We start from the raw sequence: 21,266 nt of genomic DNA on the forward strand, positions 1-21,266 counted from the left end.
GTGGTCATAACCAAAAGCGCTCAGACTCCCTAGCCCTTCGAACCCGGTGTGTGTGCTCGTCTGCCAGCGTTTTAAAGTCTCTGAACTGCGTGCCTTCTCTTGCAGCCCAACTGAAGGACATTGCCTATGGCACCAAACAGTACAAATTTAAACCGGAAATCACGCCGGACGACTCTGTTGATGAATTTGATGAAACCATTCACTTGGAGCGAGGCGAGAACCTCCTTGAGATCCACATCAACAAAGTAACCTTTTCTTCGGAGGTTTTACAGGCGTCTGGCGACAAGGAGCCTGTCACTTTCTGTACCTATGCTTTCTATGACTTCGAACTGCAGACGACTCCGGTCGTGCGGGGCCTTCGCCCGGAGTACAACTTGACCTCCCGATACCTCGTCCATGTCGACGACTTGTTTCTGCACTATATTCAGAGGACGACTGTCACTCTGGAGGTCCACCAAGCGTACGGACCAGATTATGAAACAATCGCAGCATGTCAGTTGAGATTCCACGAACTTCTAGAAAAAAGCGGGAGAATATTTTGCACAGCAAGTTTGGTTGGTGAGTACAGTTTGGTAAACTTCGGCTGTCTGAATCACCAGTTTGGTTTAGATACCAATTTGGTCTTCCAGGTTGGTGTCATCTTTGGAGATTCAAGGTGTCCCTTCAGGGGGAGGGGCGCGTTCTTGAATTAGCTGCCCACGGGTGCATGGGCTCTCGTAAATGTCTTGGTGCTGTCAGTTCGGTGACTGCTAGTTCTTTGAAATCCTATAAGTGCGAATGTTTATTCACAGTATTGATATCCTTGTTTGTGAAACATTAAATGCAGTACATTCACCAAATAGGTTTTTTTGAGAGTGTATCTTGTTATCACTGTTAGTAAGTCCTGGGAATGTAGTGGTCAATGGGAAATAAGAGAGACAAAGCGCCTGCCGTCGTATAGCTCACCTTCTGGAGGGGAAGACAGGCCGTAAAACAAATCATTGTGTAGGACGAAAAATACTCAGGGCGCGTGGCAAAGAGGGAGGTGCAGGGTTGCTGATTCAGAGAAGGGCTTCCCCGTGGGGTGACGTTGGTGAAGGCTGAATAAAGAGCCGCTCCAGGGCCAGGGAAGGCGGCCGCAGGCAGAGTGAGGCGCGAGTGCGGAGGCCGCAGGCAGAGTGAGGAGCGAGTGCGAGTGCGGAGGCCGCAGGCAGAGTGAGGAGCGAGTGCGGAGGCCGCAGGCAGAGTGAGGAGCGAGTGCGGAGGCCGCAGGCAGAGTGAGGAGCGAGTGCGGAGGCCTGAGTGGGGGGGAGGGGCAGCAGGAAGGCCGGGGCTGGAGCGCAGGTGAGGTTTCAGCTAAGGCAGGGCCAGGTCATCCCGTGGACTAGAGCCTTGCAGGTCACGGTGAAGAGTTTGGATTTGATTTTTTCCCCCTCTGAATGAGGACAGTCAGTGGAGGATGCCCAGGAGGAAAGGGACGGGAGCAGGCACAGGTTTTAGGAGAAGCAGCCTGGGCGCTGTAGGAAGAAGAGCCCGTGTGGGCTAGGAGGGAGAACAGGACCCTTGTCAGGCAGCTGTCGCATTGGTGCGTGGGAAGATGGTGCTGAAAGTGTCGGTGAGAGGTGGGTGTAAGTGCGTGTTGAGTCCCTCTTTCTTCGAGACTTGCTTATCGACTGAATGTAGAATAGTGAGGGAAGTAGAGGCGGCGAGAATTTCTGGCGTGAGAAACCAGGAGAGTGGGGAGGCGATGTATTGAGATGGGCCTGGGAAAGGAACAGAACTGGAGAGGAACGTCAAGAATTGTGTTTGGATAAGTTAGGACTGGCCTGCCTGCTAGGCGGCAACACCCACGTGGTTGGAGACCCTGGGCCAAAGGCCACGGTCAGAGAGAGAGGAGTGGGGGTCATTAACATACAGAACATATGTTGAGCCTTGAGCCTAGACAGTATCACATGGAAAGTGAATGTACATAAAAAAGGAAAAGCCCTGGCTGGTGTAGCTCAGTGGATTGAGCACAGGCCTGCAAACCAGAGGGTCGCAGTTCGATTCCCAGTCAGGGCACATGCCTGGGCTGCAGGCCAGTTCCCTGCAGGCCGACTCCCAGCAGGGGACGCACAAAAGGCANATGCCCAGGAGGAAAGGGACGGGAGCAGGCACAGGTTTTAGGAGAAGCAGCCTGGGCGCTGTAGGAAGAAGAGCCCGTGTGGGCTAGGAGGGAGAACAGGACCCTTGTCAGGCAGCTGTCGCATTGGTGCGTGGGAAGATGGTGCTGAAAGTGTCGGTGAGAGGTGGGTGTAAGTGCGTGTTGAGTCCCTCTTTCTTCGAGACTTGCTTATCGACTGAATGTAGAATAGTGAGGGAAGTAGAGGCGGCAAGAATTTCTGGGGAGAGAAACCAGGAGAGTGGGGAGGCGATGTATTGAGATGGGCCTGGGAAAGGAACAGAACTGGAGAGGAACGTCAAGAATTGTGTTTGGACAAGTTAGGACTGGCCTGCCTGCTAGGCGGCAACACCCACGTGGTTGGAGACCCTGGGCCAAAGGCCACGGTCAGAGAGAGAGGAGTGGGGGTCATTAACATACAGAACATATGTTGAGCCTTGAGCCTAGACAGTATCACATGGAAAGTGAATGTACATAAAAAAGGAAAAGCCCTGGCTGGTGTAGCTCAGTGGATTGAGCACAGGCCTGCAAACCAGAGGGTCGCAGTTCGATTCCCAGTCAGGGCACATGCCTGGGCTGCAGGCCAGTTCCCTGCAGGCCGACTCCCAGCAGGGGACGCACAAAAGGCAACCATACATTGATGTTTCTCTCCCTCTCTCCTTCCCCTCTAAAGGTAAATAAATAAATAATATATTTTTTAAAAAGGAAAGATGGTGAAGGATCGAGCCTTAGAAATCCCCAATTTAGGGTTAGGGAAGAAGAGGACGAGCCGGGAGGGGCCAGTGAGGTAGGAGGCGAACCCAGAGTGTCCAGCAGCCCAGATGCCAGTGAAGAAAACATTTCAAGAAGGAAGGAGGGGGCCTGGGTTCTGGGGAGGGATTTTATTTTATTGATTGAGCAATTGATTGTGTGGGTACTATATGCACGTGATTCAAAAATCAAAAAGGCACAAAAGTTTACACCATAAAATGTCTGTCTCCCAGCCCTGTCCCCCAGATACCTTGAGTTTTCTCACCAAAGGCTACAGATTCTTCCCCCTAAATTTTATGCGCATACAAACACATGTGTGTGTGTGTTAATATTCTTATTTTAGGGTAAGTTTTTAAATGATGGAAGATTTTAATCGTGTTTGCATATTGATGGGAATGATCTGTCGGCCAGGAATGAACTGATAAAGTAAGAGAGAATAGGGGTAATATTTTTAATATGTTATGCTCAGGAAATTTTTATATGGAATATTACCTCTTCAACCATCCCCCTGGTGGGAACCCATCGATGGAGGCCACAGCCCTTGCCCTCAGGAAGCTCACAGCCTGGTGGGGAAGCAGACGGCTGTGCAGGCGGGCAGGTCGGTCGGGCGCCCCGGTGAGGACACGCCTTCCTTCTCGTGCAGGGGGCACAGAGGGCTCTGCACAGAGGGGCAGAGGCGAAGGGCGGCCCAAGTCGGAATGCGTGCTGAGGGCGCCAGGCACCATCGCGCGAGGGTGTGGGACACGGTGTGTGCCTGTGGCGTGGCCGAGGCCTCTTTCCCTCTGCTTGTGACACGGTGGAGTGTGAAGGGGCCCGAGAGTCCTTTAAGATGATTGTAATGCGGAACATCGTATTCATAATTTTGAGGTCTTTTATCTGTCAGACTGTGCTGAGAGCAACGTGTGTTTTAAAAAGTGCTGCACCATCAAAAAGACTCTCTGGGGTATTTGATTTTCAATACTTAGATTTTTCTTTATATTTCAGAAGGATTGAAGTAGTGTACCCTGGAAGATCTCAAACCTGGTTTACAGTTCTTAAATAATACTTGCCATACAGTACCACTCAGACTTGGAGAGTAACTTTATTTTCTTCATCTCTGTTATTTGCCAATCACACATCGTTTGTGGACGTCATATATCATTTTACTCAGTGTAACATTTATAGTTTTAATGTATAGCACCATTGATGTATTCTTTATGGGTATATATTTTGATTTATGGGACTATTTTAACAGCGCATTATATGTTGATTTGCAGGAACTAAAGGAGACATCCCGAATTTGGGCACAATGGAGTACTGGCTCCAGTTAAGAGTTCCTGCGGACCAAGCAATTCGACTTTATCGGGAACGGGCAAAGGCTTTGGGGTATATAGCCTCAAATTTTAAGGGGCCAGAGCAAACACCATGGGTAAGCTTGTTTGGCTTTAAGACTCTTTTATAGCATAAAAAATCTATAATATTCTTTATATGTCATGCTTTAAACTGAAGTTATTTTCTTTCATAGCCATCAAGTGGCTTTTTCCAAATTTTTATTTTGAAATAATCATCGACTTGCAGGAAGTAGCAAAAGCAGTCAGAGGAGTCCTCTGCAGCCTCCTCACAGCTTGTCCTGGTTGTGAGAGCTCACGGAGCTGTATAGTGTGGTATCGAAACCAGGAAACGGACGCACGCACAGTGCCCTTAACCGAGCTACAGACCTCGGACACATGTGATCAGCTTCTACACGTGCGGGAGAGGAGGGGGGGCTCCGTGCGGTCTTGTCCCGTGTACGCGTTCACGTAACCGCCACCACAATCGAGGTGCAGAACTGTTTCCACAGAGACCCCGTCCCCTTGCGGCCCAGGACACTGCTGAAGAATAGAATTGCAGGGCGGTCATCACACACTAAGTGCCTTCTTACACTCCCTACTGTTAAGGAAATACATAGCTATTATTGGGCTATCAGTCGATCTTTCAAATCGTTTCCTCATGTTAGGTTTTGAAGTGCAGAATAGAAGGCAAAATGAGTATTCTAACTGAAGATTGGATGTTTAAATGCAATTCTTCCAGGTAGCGTTTTCCAAACTATGTTTCATGGAGTCTTAAAGGCTGTTTTCTCAGAAGAATGAATGCCATGATCCAATGAACACAGAAAGCACTGAATTAAGCAAAGTTAGATAGAATCCTTGACTTTTGGACTTCCTGTGTGTATCATGATTCTCAAGAGGAACCCCAAAGTGTGGAGTTACTCAGAGTAACAAAGGGATGGAACATCGTAGAAACCTTGCAGAATGTCTGATCAAGCCTTAATTACTTTTTTGTGTTTGGAACTGCCCTCACTCCCGATCCACAGGGCTGGGCTCCCAGGGGCAGGCTTTGTGTCTGATGATCCTGTTCTCTCCCACTCGCCACCCAGCTACAACTAATGAATCAGGAAGATCCACCCAAGTCCAGTTCAGCCAGTCAGATTCTGCTTTCTGAGATCAAGAGAAAGCAAGACTCTCCATGCCTGGAACATGCAAAATGTTCCTTCCATGTTAACCAGCAAAGGAGAGCAAGTGGGTCTGGAGACACACAATAATGAGCAAGCATGCAGAGAAAAAACAAAGTGGATGGAGAGTAGATTTTGGTGGTTTTCCAGTCCTAGCCCCTTCCTAATAAGGCCCAACTACATTTCTCCTATAACAGCTCTAAATAGCCCTGTAGCCTTATATTAAGTCTCTTAGCCCTGGCTGGTGTGGCTCGGTGGATTGAGTGTCAGCCTGTGAACAAAGAGTCTCTGGTTTGATTCCCAGTCAGGGCACGTGCCTAGGTTGCTGGCCAGGTCCCCAGTAGGGGGCGCACGAGAGGCAACCACAGATTGACCTTTCTCTCCCTCTCTTTCTCCTTCCCTTACCCTCTCTCTAAAAATAAGTAAAATCTTTTAAAAAATAAAGTCTTTTATGTTATATTTATTAGATGGAATTAGTTTCTGTAACTTTCAGTTAAAGAACTGTGACCAATAGAACACTTAAGATTCCTGACCCTCAGAAAGCACAGCACCTCTTCCCAGAGGTCATCTTTCTGGACCAGTGTTCCTCAAAACACGCTTTGGGAAGCGCTGCAGTGGGAAAGGGACTCGAAATAGAAGGACCGGATTGTTTATTCAGTTTTGGAGTTTCAAGGTTTTTAGACTGCCAGGTTCTGGCTGGAATGAGTCAGTGACTGTGGGAATTTTGGCTTCTGTGGGTAGCCTTGGGAAAGCCGTGGAGGGGCGCTTTTCATCGGACTCAGCCTTCCGCTGCCGAGTGCACACTGGCCCTGGGGCAGCAGTGTTGTGAGCTGCTTCTCACATTTCCCTTCTCACGGGGCCAGATGTCTCCCCACCCAGGCGATCAGACCTGTTCCAGTATCCCTTCTCCAGGAAACTTGCCCACAGGCAGAGGTCCCGGGTGCCCCGCCCAGAGTCAGAAATGCAGTGAAAGTGGGTCCCTTTCTGGAAGGTAGGGAGCCCTCCAACTCTACAGTGAGCGGGGCACTGAAACTCAGCATTTCTTTGTCCCACGCACACGAGCTCGGTGGAGTTCACGGTCAGGCAGCACCATTGTTTGCTAAAATGCCTGTGCAGTCGCTGGCTGCCTGAGCAGAGCGGGCCACAGAGCAGTTTCTGGCTGTGCCTAACAGTCCTTTTGCTCCTCTCCCGTCTGCAGTGGGTTCCCGATCCTAGCTTTTTATCCGCTCCAAGCTCCTCTCTGATTCTGTTCTCTCCTTACGGCTGTTCTACACTGGCCAGTCTTTGCCCTCAGGTGTCTGCTTCCTCAAATCCCATTGGCTCAAGATGAGGGCCGACCCAAACATAACAAGATTATCTCTCTAGGTGGGGCCCATCAGACTCAGTGGATTCCCATTTAAGGAAGGGGTACTCCAGATAGCTGGCATGGTGGAAGGATTAACTCTCAGTAAGATTGTGAACTGGAGAACGTTGGTCTTTGCCCCCATCTGCTCCCTTTACTCAGTTATTAAATAGAATCAAAGGACTTCAGATTAACTTTCTCTTGGTTTTATTTGGTTTTAACAGCAATCTTTACATATATGTTCAGTCTTCTGTGGGGTTTTTTCCATCTGTTTACACATGTTCCAGTGAATATTGGTTTTGAATAAGAATAAGGAGTCTTTAACTGAGAAATTCACTATGAAGTGAAAATATGCAGATTTTTGGCCATTCACAAAGTTATTTTGTTTAAGCGTTCACAGCTGCTATTTATCTTTTTACTGTATTATTAATATAAATATGTATGTTTCTCCAGTTGAGTCAACAAGCATCCAAAACGGCTCAGCCGAGTTCTGCTGATTCCGGAGACGGCAACCTAAACGAACTTCACATTACTGTCCGAGGCTGTAACCAGCTGCGGCCCCGAGCAGGCCACCTTCAGCCACACCCCTATGTTGTGTACAAGTTTTTTGATTTCACCGACCACGATACAGCCATCATTCCCAGTAGCAATGACCCAGAGTTTGATGACCACAGGTGCTACCCAGTGCCAATGAATATGGACTTGGATCGATACCTTAAGTCAGAGTCTCTGAGTTTTTATGTGTTTGATGACAGCGATACCCAGGAGAATATTTATATCGGAAAAGCCAATGTGCCTCTCATTTCATTGGCACATGACAGGTGTATCTCAGGTAAACCTATTTCTTAATCTGTGAAATTATAAAAAGAAGCCTAAGTTATACCTTAATGGTATGGGTATATTGTTCTGTTTATAATTAATCTTCCTAGCCATCTCGGATAATCTTAACTTTGGGCCTATAACATTTAGTTTTTTAATTTTTCTTCCAGGAAGTACAACATTTATCTTAACGCAATCTGATTAAAATTAATACCAATTCCATTAAAATATAGGTCCACTCCAGTATAGTTTTTATTTCACACCTCCATTTTTGTCATTACACATATATGTATATGTGTGTGTGCGTGTATGTGTATGTATACACGTGTGTATACATGTGTGTGCATATGTGTGTGTATATGCATACACACACACATGGTATGCCTGCATCTGTTAGAAACCCAGCAACATGGTGTACAATCATTGCGTATCCTTCAAAGAAACCAAGGGAAGGGAGAATGTCATTAAGTACCAGAGACTCTTTTATGTTAACATGTATCTACCACTTCTGATATTCTTTATTTCTTCCTTTCTGAGGTCCCTTCCTTACTCCAGTGTAGCTTCATTTCTTCCCAGTCCTTTGTGCTATTATTTTCCTATATTTCTGTCTTTCTATAGGTCCAACAATATAACTTTACGATTATTGTTTTATGCCATTGTCTTACAAATCTCTTAAGAGACATAGTTAGGGAAAACATTTATTTATACTAGCTTTCCCAATTACCTAGGTGATTACCTGTATTGGCCCGTTCCTTTGTGTCAATTCCAGTCACCCTCTGGTGTCATTTCCTCTTAGTCTGAGGAACTTCCTCTAATGTGCATTGTAAGTCAGGTCCGCTGGAAATGAATTCTCTCCATCATGGTTGTCTGGGAATGACTTTATTTTACTTTTACTTTTTGAAGGACAGTCTTGTTAGATACAATATTCTTGGCTTGCAGGGGGTTTTGTAAAGCACTGTGAGTACGTCAGACAGCTGATTTCTGGCATCCATCGTTTCTGATGAGAAGTCGGCTGTCAATGGTATTACAGTTCCCTGGTACTTGCTGCTGTTACCAAGATTTTTTTTGTTTTAGCTTTCAGCATTTTGTCCGTGGCGTGTCTAAGTATGACTTTCTCTGGGCTTAGCCTGCTTGAAATTGGTTGAGCTTCTTTATGTGTAGGGTATTGTTATGTACCAAATTTGGAGAGGTTTTGCCATTATTTCTTGAATTATTTTATGCCCTTTTTTTCTTCTCTGGATTCCTATTACATATATGTCCGTATGTTTAATAGTGTCCTACATGTCTCTGAGGCTGTGTTCATTTCTCTTCATTTTTCTCTTCAAATTGGATAATCTCCACTGGTCAGTCTTCAAATTCACTGGTTCTTTTTTCTGCCAGATCAGATCTCCTACTGAGCCTGTCTGTTGAATTTATTCATTTCAGTAATTGTTCTTTTCAACCCCAGAATTTCTGTTTAGTTCTTTTTTTAGTAATTCATGTATCTTTACTATATTCTCTGTTTTATAAGTCACTGTAACCATATTTAATTCTTTAAATGTGTTTTCTTTTAGTTCTTGGAACATATTTATAATGGCTGCTCTGAAGTCTTTGTCGGCTAAGTCTAATATGTGGACACTCAGAGAAAGTGTCTGTTGGTGGCTTTTCCCCCTGTGTGTACATCACACCCTCTGCTTTCTTTATACTTCTCTCTCTCTTTTTTCCCCTTAGAACGGGACATTGTAGATATTATATTGTAGCAACTCTGGATTCTAACTTTCCCACTGTATGGGGTGATTATCGTTGCTGTTTTGGTTTGTTTGGTGACTTGCCTAGACTAATTCTGTAGTCTTTATCTCTCACTGTGGCCATTGATGTCTCTGCTACGTTTTTGTTTGCTCGCGTTATCCTTGTTTTAATTTTAAGCCTGGTCAGAGTAGGTTAGTGGTCAGCCAGTGGCTGGTCAAAGGGTGTGCTTCAGCCCTTGGGCTGGCAGGCCAGTGAATGGCTCGTACTCAAGGTTCATCGTCCACAAGTCTCCCGCGCAGATAGATTACTAGGGTCTGTCCTAATTCACGCTGTTCTTACCAAGGGTGAATAGATTGCCTTGACTAAGTGCTTCTTAGCTTGCTGTACACTTTGGACCAATTTCCAGAGGCCTTAACTGGTTCTTTTTGGTCGTTTTGACCAGTTTTGTCATTGATCTTTATGGAGAGGATTTGCTGAGCTCGTCACTCGGCCGTTCTGGGAGCCTCACCGGTGCCTGTTAGAGAAGTTGGCCTCGTCCCTGCCTGCCATCCGTGTCCTTCTGTCCCACCTCAGCTCTCCAGTGGTTTGTCTTCTCTTCCGCAGGCAGCCACTGAGAGACGTGGCGTGCACTTGCAGACCGAGGGAAGGGCGTCTCTAAGCAAAAGTCAGGCTTGGAACGTAGGCTTGTTTTGTTTCCAGTCGGGGACTTTTCACACTGAAAGATTTAGTATAATGACTAAAAGCTGTGACTCAGTATTACAGATGTAGGTAGGCTATACTTTTTATTACTGCATTGTGTTTTGGATGCTTTAGCTTATGGACATATTTTTGCTGTGCTTCTATTAATTTGGAATAATTTAACAAATCTCAATAAAATATTTAAAGTTATAATAGAGTTATATAGTAATATAAGGACTCCTTTAGATATATGAATTATTTTTAAAATTTGAAGTTTTAATATATTTTTCTATAGAGACAAGTTTTTTGCAAGAATATTTAAATCAAAATGAAGGTTGATATTTGAGATAGACCCCAGGTAATGTCTTTGAAGAGTGCGAAGAATTTTGAATCATCTCTGAATTTCATTTCAGGGGATTAAAATATTTATAAGTTAATTTCCTCCACATTGAAACAGTATCATCTTTGAGGCCTTGACTTCTGAAAGCAGTCTTCTTGAGAGATGAACCTCTTACGCATCCTTTTGTCTTTATTTTATTCTCTAAGTCGTCTGGGTTATGAGTAAAAGCCAGAATCCCTTTTTAAGTTGTGGTTTGTTCTCGTTAATTACTCTGGTAACCAAACCTCACTCCAGCATTAATTAGCAGTATTTTCTTGTGACTTGGTAGGAATATTCGAGTTGACAGATCATAAAAAGCACCCTGCGGGGACCATTCATGTTATACTGAAGTGGAAATTTGCTTACCTTCCACCAAGTAAATCCCTAACCTCTGAAGAGTTGGGAAACGCCATACCCAAGGAGGAGTCAGAGGTTGTTCAGAGGACACCTCCCGCACCCTCTGTGAGCACGTTAGTTGTGGTGAGTAACGGTGACTGTGAATGTCTTATAAAAGGTCACGGCCACGAAAAGGGAAAACAGCTGAAGTCTTATCTGAAACGGACGATCAGAATACTCAGTCTGCCATATCGCTCTACCCTAGGCCCCAACACCTAAACCTAGACAGCGTCTCACAGCTGTCACGAAGAAGGTGTCTTTCATGGACGATGCCCTGCCACACCAGGACGCCGTAAGTAATAAACACTCAAAACGCTGATTTTTTTTCCTATAGCAAATGCTGGAAATAAATGATGGAGGTTCGGTATACCCTATCTGATTTAAATGAAAATTGGGTGAATAAAATATTTCTTTCTTCTCTCAAGTGTTAGCTTTGTAACTGGGTCTTGTGTGTGTTAACTGTTCTTACTCTTTGATCTAATCCTCCTTTCGGCCTCATACCTTCTCCAGGTATTGCCCTAATCTTTTGCTCTCTGTTTACAAAAAACTAACAAGCAAATAAACAAAACCTCTTCAAAAACTGTCTACCCTTATTCGAATTATTTCTTGAACCCACTCTGGTCAGCCCTTCTCCCGATTAAAACCACTCTTGCTGAGACCCAGGGACCTTCATCCTGCCACATCTGGTGCTCCTCCAGGGGTCAGGTCTCCCTGTGTTCATCTTCCGGTGACACTTCACACAGTGGGGTACCTGCTCCCTCTTCTCCTGGCCTCCGGCCTCCTGAGTGTTCTCCAAGTTTACCCGGTGTTCTCCCTCTCGGAGACCTTGTCTCTGCACTGCTGCAGCGCCTCAGCTGTGAAACCTCAAACCTACACCTCCTCCCTTCTCAGTCCACGTGGACGTCAGGAGAGCTCATCCAGTCCCCGCGTGTTAAAAAGCATCTATTCGCTGACACCCCCATATTCACAATCTTCAGTCTGGATCTCGCTGCCGAATTCCACACGTATTTTCTTACTGCTTATTTCATGTACACTGGATGTCTAATGGGAATCTCAACTTAGCACAGCAGACCCAAACCTGATCTGACCAACCTTTCGAAACATTTCTCTCTCATTTCTCCCCTTCTCACTAAGTGACGTTCTCACGCACCAGTGGTGCGGCCATGAGATTTCAGAGGCATGTTTTCGACTCCTTTTTCTCACGTCTCACATCCAGTTCACCCACAAAACTGTGAGCTGTGCTTTCAACACGTATCTTGTGTTCACATCGTCTCCATCATGACGGCTTGAATCACCATTCAGTCTTGAAGACTTTAAAACATACTCCTTTGTAATATAGCTTCTATGTCATAAAGGACACAGATCTGAAGCACTTGGCTCAGTGAATTTTTGCATATGTATAGACCTGTGTAACCACCACCCAGATCAAAATATTCCCTCTCCCCCGGGCTTGAAATAATGTCTGACATGCATAGACGTTTAATAGATGTGTTCTAAATAAATGAATGCAGCCATCATTTAGGCACTGCTTTATAGTCAGCATTTACTGAGTGCTCACTGTGCATCTGACCTAGTGCCTCATAATCACCGACCTAACTTAATTCTCACCACAACTTCATGTTGTTCGTACTGGAATTATTCCCACTTACAGGCCAGGAAAGTAACGTCTACAGAGATTGGGCAGCTTCCTCAAGGTCAGAGTATTCCATCCGGGATTCAGACACAAGTAGCCTGATCCCTAAGTAAATGATCATTGGTATAAAAGACCTATACATAGAAACGTTTTTGTGACACTAGCCACACAGCTAACAGTCTAGTTAAATGTCCAACACTAGTAAAATGTTCATTAAATCATGATACATCCACTCAGTGTAATATTATGTTGTCACTGGGTTTGTTTTCTCTTTAAAAAATGGCGATGCAAATGCTTGTGTGCTTGTTGTGAGGTTTAATTGAGGTACAGCACAGTGGAAAGCACTTTACATACTAAGCACCAGAGCTCAGTTTTCCAGCCTGGAATAGCGGCCCTCCCTAGAATATGACAGTCCGGTATCATGGCAAAAACTGGTCAGCAAATAAGGAAGAATTCTGTAGCTCTTGACATCATATACTTCAAAGGAGTGTGTCTGCTTTATATTTCATTCCTCTAATAAAGTGATTTGGGTTTGTTTGGGGAGTTTTTTGCTTAAAAAATGATTTTTACCCAAAGTTTCATATCAGGAGAAAATTTTGTATTACAATGTTAAGTTTTTTTAATGTAAAAGTATATGTTATATTTATAATATAATTATCACTATATAACTCAAATTTTTTATTTACATTAAAAATCAATTATAAGGAAACAGAAATCTAACTACTTATTAATAGATATTATCATTGAATAATGGCAATGTAGATTTATACTTATTCATTTTATGTTTTCTTGTTTAACTTTCCCATTTTCTATATTGGGCATGTTTCCTTTTAAAATAGTAAAAATGATAAACTGTAGTAACAAAACAGTATACAACTGTGTATATATTTGGATAACTAGTTTTCTTATCCGACTTACTGTACATTCTCTTCAGTGTCAGTAATTACAGATCTGCATTACCAGGTCTCTCATAGTCACGCAAACTCTGGCACTCGGGCGCAGCATGTTTGATGTAATTAGCGCCCCAGAGGACCCCTGCATTGCTCTCAGTTTTTTGAGTTAGGAGCAATGCTTCAGTGAAAGACCCTGGCAGTTCTGAAACTGGACTTTTTATTGTCCCGTGGGCAGCTGCCGTATTCGGTCCCAATTTTTATTAGTGCTGTTATATATGTAACATACACACATATGAGTGTGTAAAAGTGTTAGGGTGATTTTGGCTTTAATAATAATCCAAAATAACAGGCATGCGTGTTTTCACATTAATATAAGGGGATATCTGCTGCCCCAGAGGATGGGAAGGACGTTTCGCCAGAAGTAGAGCACACACCGGAAATGGATATTAGTACGCCGGCTGTTTCACGTGTTTCTGAGGTATGTATTTGTATTAACATTATTTCAAAAGACTCAGTTTGGTTCTTAAAGACTTTGTCTTTGTATGGACATAGATCAGGAAATCATAGCATTGATCTTATTTTTGTATATGACTTCCTTGGAATAGAAAGATAAAAATATGACAAGTGTAACAGCTACAACTATACTATATTAGCATAATATCAAATACATATGAGTTAACGTAAAATTTATTTTGAAATTAAGGTATTTTTCCATTCTTAGTTTATTACTGGATTTTTATTTATTTACATATTTTCATTAGTATCATACAATTTAAGTGATTATCTTTGAATTATATGTATTGTGTGTATGTATATTGATGTCTCAGGTTTCCGTGCTTTATTATTCAATATTTAAGCAAAAATGCTACACTGTGATCTAGACAGTGGTAACAGCCAGCGCACTCTCCCTTCCTCAGGCTTCTCGAGACAGCGGTGCCGACAAGATGGCAGAGGGCGCCGAGGAGACGCAACGAGGGAGGGGTAGTGACGTGTCCTTCCTGTCCCAGGGCCAACTTGCAGAGCGCAGCCTGACTTCTTCCGAAGATGAAACAGAAGTAACCGAGGAACTGGAACCAGAAGGTGCCTTTCTTTTTAAAATTGACGTCATTTACTTAACTCTTAGCTTGATTTAATAGTATGCGTCATAGAGCATCTTCTGGTTCTGATTCACTGAGTCACGGAGTGACTTCATGGTACCTACTTCTCAACAGAGATGATGGATGTAGTCCGGTCCGGTCGCTATGATCAGGTAGCAGGGTTGCCTGTCTCTCTCTTCCACTTGGGGAGCCACAACGGAATGCAAGTGTTATTGGCGGCCGTATTCCCGGTGTGTATGTTAGGTGGCCTTAGATTCTCTCTGGGTTCAGTGCTGTCATCTGGATTATTCTGGAGGACTTCAGTTTGCAAAAATTAAAACCGAGAACTCAGACCAAATATAGCAACTTACAACATGCTTTCACTTAATAAATGAGCAGAAAAGGGAAATTAATCTTCGGTAACAGAAAGCACTGAAGTTGTTGCCTGGGGGAGGGCAAATGGGAAGACTGGTGAGAAGGGAAGGCGGGCATGAGGCACTTTTAGGGGGCGATGGGTGCGTTCGTCATCTTAATTGTTAGGATGTTTTCATGGGATTATGTCTGTCGGAATGTCAAACTTTGCACTTTAAATGCGTGTGGTTTTCTGGATGTCAATGTTACCACAATAAAGCTGTAAAACTTTTAATGATGTTTATAAATAGTGAGGATACTTGATTCCTATACAACGGTATTGACTAGACTGTTGGAAAACTTCTATTGCTCTGTCCTCTTTTAAAAATTATTTTTTAAGTTCATAGTAGAACAAGCTACATATTTTTCCTTTGTACTAAAGCTAAACTTGGAATTCTCCAGTCATTTTTTTCTCTTTTTTAAAAAGTAATATAAATATAAATATATTTGCTGCTAGAAAAGTTTTAGATAGGATTATCATACTGTTCTTTTAAGGTTATCCTTATAATGTGTGCTTATGTCTCACCATTTTATAAGGTGTAAATATAACTGGTTGAACAGATTCAAACTATTACAATTTTATTTTTTAACAGATGAAGAAAACAGATCAGCTTCTGACAGTGACGAGTGCATTATTCCTGGCCCCGTCTGCAAGCAAGCCAGTCAGGTCAGTGACGTGACACCAGCTAGGAATGTTCTGAAACAGAGTTGCTTTGCATTTGGAGTGCGTCAGTCTTCGTAGGTGAACGTGTTGGGGCGAAAATACTTCTAGAAGTAATTAAATACCTTAGCCTACTCTTCTTCAAGTAATCATCTAGTGTAGGAAAATTTTGTTTATAGTTCACTGTGTAAGGGCCCAGAACAGCTACGCATTATTTTTGCCTACATGTTGAGAGCACCTAACATTCAGTACCTTCAAAAGGGACTTGCTAAAAACAGTTGACCTCCCTGACTCCTTCTCAGAACCATTGGACGAGGCTGTATTAAATCAGGTCTGAACTTTAAAGAATTCAGAATGTGAGATGGCCATTGAAACTCCAGTCGCGTGTAAATGTGAACTTACAGACTCTTCGTATATAATTATGTCTGACAAACTGTTAAAGTTACATTGTTCCTGCTCACAATTCCTCATTCATTAGCATCAGTTGTGTGAAACCAGAGGCAATCCCCAAAGAACTCACAGTCTGTAGAGGAAACACAGTCACAGTGCGCGGTGGTCAGCACTAGGAGCACGGGGTACAGGGTGCTGTGGGCGCACTCCGGGGGGCTCCTAACTCCGCTCAAGGGTTGTTGTGGAGGTGGTGAAGCTGGAACCAAGTGCTGAAGATGATTGGGAGAGTCAGTAAAAGCCAAGGAGGGATCATCGGAGGCTAAAGGAACAAGAGCATGAGAATTGGAATGTGGAGAACGGCTTGTTCTGGGACTTCAGTGCGGCTTTAGGCTGGGCAGGGCCTACGGCACCCACAGCGGGGAGCCCCAGAGGAATACACTGAGAAGTCAGCCATGTCCAGAGCATGGGAGCCTCTCCATGGAGGCGGCTGAAGTCTCTCCTGAAATTCCAGGGGCAGCCAGTGAGGACTTGTAAGGGAGGGGAACACTCATTCTTCAGATATTTAATGAGCATATACTGTGTTCCAAGCCTTATTCTCGAGACTGGGAACATCGCAGTGAATAAGAGAAGTCGGTCTTTTGCTACCATGGTGTTTACAGCGGGGAATGGCATTTTAGATCATGCTTTCGGGAATGTAGAGACTAGATTAGGGGCAGAGGCCAGTGGAGAAGTTCCCAGATGACCCTGCTCTGCGGTTGTCCCCACTTGACAGATTGTTTGCGTTGCCTCTGACAGTGCAAACAGAACTGACGCTAACAATATCACAGAAGTGAGAACAGAGGTCGTGTGCGAGGTAAATATCATCCATGCCAATTACACTGTGGCTGTGAATTATCCACTACACTATGGAAGCAGTTTAAGATCAGGGTGTTTCTTTTAATGTTGCAGAATCTGACAGCTCATAGTTATTTCTTAGAAATGTGGATCCTTAGAAGGAATCTAACAGCTTTCCCAGGACTTAGACAAATTACTTGGCTTTTCCTCTCTTCTTCCTGTCTGTGATGTATAATTAATCATAGATTACTTCATTTTGTTTCATTTCATTTACAACATTTATGAGCTTCACTTTGTCAGAATAAAATGCTTGTCCCCTCTTTTCCTTTCCAAAGTGGCGTAATTTGTGTTAGCATCTATTTTAACAGGCTACATAAAGTTTAGTGGCTGGATTAAATCAAGCCATTAACATAATGTGCTGCCCAGTGTGCCCCGTCTCCCTTCGTTTCCAGGACGTCAAAGTGCCGCCGAGTGTGCCCGTGACGGCTGCCGCTTCTGCTGAAAGGCTTCTAGGCATAGCCATTACCTTGGGGGGAGGTTCTGAGAGATGGAAACTTTGGACATGTTCCTATGAATATTTTATTAATGTGAATAATCAGGAGTTAACATTATCAATTTGATGTATAATACATTGACTAAAAGCCTTATTTTAGGCCCTCAAAATAGACATCAAAACTGAAAATTTGCCTTTGTCCTGGCATTAAAAAAACGTAACACTCCTTTTACACTATTTCCAATTCTATCATTTAGGCAATGCAGCTTTCGGTGGTCACAACTAAGTGCATCGCCGACCCCTCGCAGATCTCCTAAAGTGTGCCCACGGGCGGGCGCGGGAAGCCGTGGCCGAGAGACCCTGGGCTTCTCCATACAGTGTGTATTTCCACAGCTCTCTTCCCGTTTCTCCGGACAGCAGTTCTGTGAAAGTCGCCGAACCCAGCTGGACTGAATTGCAGTTCCACCTGGGTAGCAGGTTCCCTCGAACAATGTGAGGTGGCCTCTCCAGGTGATGGCAACAATGATGCTCAGCAAAGTATATTTTAAAGCTTTCAGAGGCAAAATGCTTTGCAGTCACACCCTACTTTGAGAATGCATGTATTAAAAAAATTACTCAATCCCAAGATGGAGGTGTAGGTGGATACACTGCACCTCCTCACACAGCCAAAAGAACAACAACAAATTTAAAAACAAAACCAGAACTGACAGAAAATCGAACTGTATGGAAATCTGACAACCAAGGAGTTAAAGAAAAAACATTCACCCGGACCAGTAGGAGGGGCGGAGATGGGCCGGGGACGGAGAGAACTCACAGCAAGGCGGTGGCCAGAGGAGCGAACGGTCCCACACTCACGTGCAGATGAACCGGGAGGAACAACTGGGGAGCGAGACAGACCCACAACCCAGGGCTCCAGTGTCAAAAATAAAACCTCAAACCTCTGACTGAAGACACCTGTGGGGGTTGCGGCAGCAGCAGGAGAAACTCCCAGGCTCACAGGAGAGCTCGTTGGAGAGGCCCACAGGGTCCTAGAACATATACAAGCCCACCCACCCAGAATCAGCACCAGAAGGAAGGGCCCTCTTTGCTTGTGGGAAGCAGGGACGTGACTGAGAGCCCAGCAAGCGGTATCGTTCCCTCTCGGACCCCCCCCCCCCACATACAGCGTCACAACGCAGCCACGTGGGTTGCCCTGCCCTGGCGAATGCCTCTGCCCCTCACTATGTAACAGGTTCAAGGAGACAAAAAAATGGCCCAAATGAAAGAACAGACCAAAGCTCCAGTAAAAATACAACTAAGCAATGAAGAGACAGCCAACCTATTAGATGCACAGTTCAAACCACTGATAATCAGGATGCTCACAGAACTGGTTGAGTATGGTTGCAAAATAGAGGAAGAAGTGAAGGCTATGCTGAGTGAAATAAAGGGAGCCAATGCTGAAGGGAAGGAAACTGGGACTCAAATCAATGGTTTGGACCAGAAGGAAGAAAAGAAACATTCAACCAGAACAGAATGAAGAAACAAGAATTCAGAAAAATGAGAGGCTTAGGAACCTCCAGGACAACTTTAAACGGTCCAACATCCGAATCATAGGGGCACCAGAAGGAGAAGAGGAAGAGCAAGAAATTGAAAACTTACTGGAAAAAAATAATGAAGGAGAACTTCCCCAAACTGGCAAAGGAAATAGACTTCCAGGAAATCCAGGAAGCTCAGAGAGTGCCAAAGAAGTTGGACCCAAGGAGGAACACACCAAGGCACATCATAATTACATTACCCAAGATTAAAAAGGAGACAGTCGATGTCCCATTACGCCAAGGTCACAGGTTCGATCCCCGGGCAGATGATGTAAAGGAATCGACCAATGAGTGCACGAATATGTGGGACAACAACTCGTGTCTTTCTGTCTCTCCACCCCTTCCTCTCTAAAGTCAATAAAAGAAGAAAAAAAAAGAGTAATCTGAAGCCCGGCACCATTTTCATTGCCGTCACTGGTGTTTTCAGTATTTTTGTTATTTGTTCAATATAGTATCTTTTAACAGGACACATGAGAAAAGATTGATTATTGCCACTGCTGAAAACTGGGTTCGCTTTGTTTTGTTGGTAAAAACATTATTGCCTCAACAATTGGCCTTTCTACTTATTTCTCCCAAAGAGCTGTTATTTTGAGAAAACACTTTTCAATCAAAACTTGCCTGTAACAAGAAGCTTTGGAGCCTAGCATGAGGTACAGGGGCCTTTTTTTTTCCAAGTCTTTGAGATAACACTGCCCACCTCCAGCCTGAAATAAAGAGCCAGCATTAATCAGCATAAGCTTCCACCCTAATTGCCCGGGGCTCTGTCCGTGCCTGTGGTGAGTTTGAGCTCACCCTAGAACTCACCGTAATTAAGATTTTGCTCTCAGGGGGCACCGACAACAGTGACCATGTTGTCTCTCTTGTCCTGTTAAAAGACACCAGCCCTACACACTGCCATGCCCGTCAGAAGGCTTTGTTCGCTCTTACTTACACATGCCCACGCGCGTGAAACACGGTCATGGTGGTGAACACAGTCCTCATGTAAACCCCTGTAACCATCTGGGGAGTGGTTTGGTAACCCTCTGCAACGGAGTCCCCACTCACCACCCAGCAACCCTCCTCCTAAGAGAATCACACGGGAAGACGCGAGAGGGTGTTCAACACAGCGTCGTTTGCAGGAGCAAAAAAACTGTAAATGGCTTCATTGTTCACCGGTGAGAAATAAGTAAATGGACTGTAGGCTGTATGTGTGATGTAAATGGAATTCTGTTAATTCTGCCACTGTTCATGTGAAAGAATTCGAGTTTAATTATAAACATGCAGAAAGCTCAAAAATACGGTATTATGGGGAAAAGCCCAAAACTACAGAATGATAAACAGAGATTGGTGCCACTCTCATGAAACCTAAAAACAAACGATGCCACGTGCTGTTGAGGGACATACACGTATGTGGTGGAAAATAGAAAAGCGTGTCTGGGAGCGACACACAACCGGCGTCGGGCTAGCAGCCACCTCGGGGGAGTGAGGAATTGGGAGACACAGGTGAGGACTTCACCTGCGCCCGACGTATTTCATCTCTCCAACAATAACAACAAACAGGTTCTAATCAGATACAGCCAAACGGTAACATCTGTTTAAAATGTAGAGACCTTGAGTATGCCAGATTATTTTCTATACTGCGTGACTTAAAGAGTTAGAGAAACGCTTCGTCGCCGTAGAAATTCCGAGTGAAATGAAGCTCACGTGGGAGCTCCCCAGAGTCGGGCTGAAGTCTGACGGAGGGAGACGTGTCGCCAGCGCCGACCCACAGGCGGCTGTCGGGGAAGCAGCCGGGGTTGAGGGCCACCTCGTCCAGTTTGGGTTCAGAAGCCTCGCCGTCCAGCCTCGACGGGGCTGCTGTCATGGTTGAAACGAGAGGAAGGATTCAGCACGATCCTCTGAAGTAAAACATAAAACATTTAAGGATGCTAATAAAAGCCCAAGTAAATACTGTAGAAAAATACGGCCTGAAATGGGAGTGAGCATCCGTCAGGAAGCAACGGTGGAGCTGAGCCAAAGTCGCGAGAACTGGACCTTTTTTCCCTCGGAGAGCAGTCCCAGCTGTCATCAGGTTTCTAGATCACTCAGTCACGTGATGTGCACTTCCACCTCCACAGACCGCTCGAAACAGGCCACGTGCGTTCTTGTACCAGCGACTTCCACTGTTTCCCTTCGTCACAATCAGGGCTGTCATGTGCTGCTTTGCACGCTGATGCTGACGCCTGGCGAACCAGGGGCGCTCACAGGAGGGCTGGCAGATGAGACAGAGTCCTGACTGGCGGCGGCAGGCCTCCTCCTGGAGGTTCGCCCCCAGAGCGAAGAAACAAAACAGGGAAGCCCAAAGCCGAAGCCGTCTGGGCGGCCTGCCACACCTGATAGATTCCCTGCAGAGTTCTCACCCGGGGCAGGGGCTTCCAGGCAGGTGTGTTCCACACCTGTCTGAAAGGCTTTGCTTCGGTCACTGTGGTTCGAATCGGCATATTGTTTCCCTTTCCAGGTCTCCTACTTGAACACTGTCTCTTCAGTATGAAACATTTCAAACATACGGACAAGTTGCAGGGCACGACCCCACCACGTAGACTCCACAGCAGTGGCCTGTCGGAGATGCTCTTACTCACTT

At 44.9% G+C, this 21,266-nt stretch overlaps 1 protein-coding gene across 2 annotated transcripts in view; it reads left to right on the forward strand.

Moving 5' to 3' along the window:
• Nucleotides 1–21,266, forward strand: part of RPGRIP1L (RPGRIP1 like) — an 83,756-nt gene that overhangs the window by 44,960 nt on the left and 17,530 nt on the right. For both annotated transcript variants that reach the window (XM_037066302.1, XM_037066303.1), the window contains 8 exons: nt 106–558; nt 4,147–4,298; nt 7,156–7,534; nt 10,596–10,786; nt 10,908–10,994; nt 13,605–13,706; nt 14,146–14,308; nt 15,309–15,382. In XM_037066302.1, coding sequence (XP_036922197.1) covers nt 106–558; nt 4,147–4,298; nt 7,156–7,534; nt 10,596–10,786; nt 10,908–10,994; nt 13,605–13,706; nt 14,146–14,308; nt 15,309–15,382 — 1,601 coding nt within the window. The remainder of the gene's footprint in view (nt 1–105; nt 559–4,146; nt 4,299–7,155; nt 7,535–10,595; nt 10,787–10,907; nt 10,995–13,604; nt 13,707–14,145; nt 14,309–15,308; nt 15,383–21,266) is intronic.

The sequence above is a fragment of the Sturnira hondurensis genome, unplaced genomic scaffold (genome assembly GCF_014824575.4).
Source record: "Sturnira hondurensis isolate 20B ecotype Veracruz unplaced genomic scaffold, ASM1482457v3 Scaffold0016617, whole genome shotgun sequence".
Lineage (NCBI taxonomy): Eukaryota > Metazoa > Chordata > Mammalia > Chiroptera > Phyllostomidae > Sturnira > Sturnira hondurensis.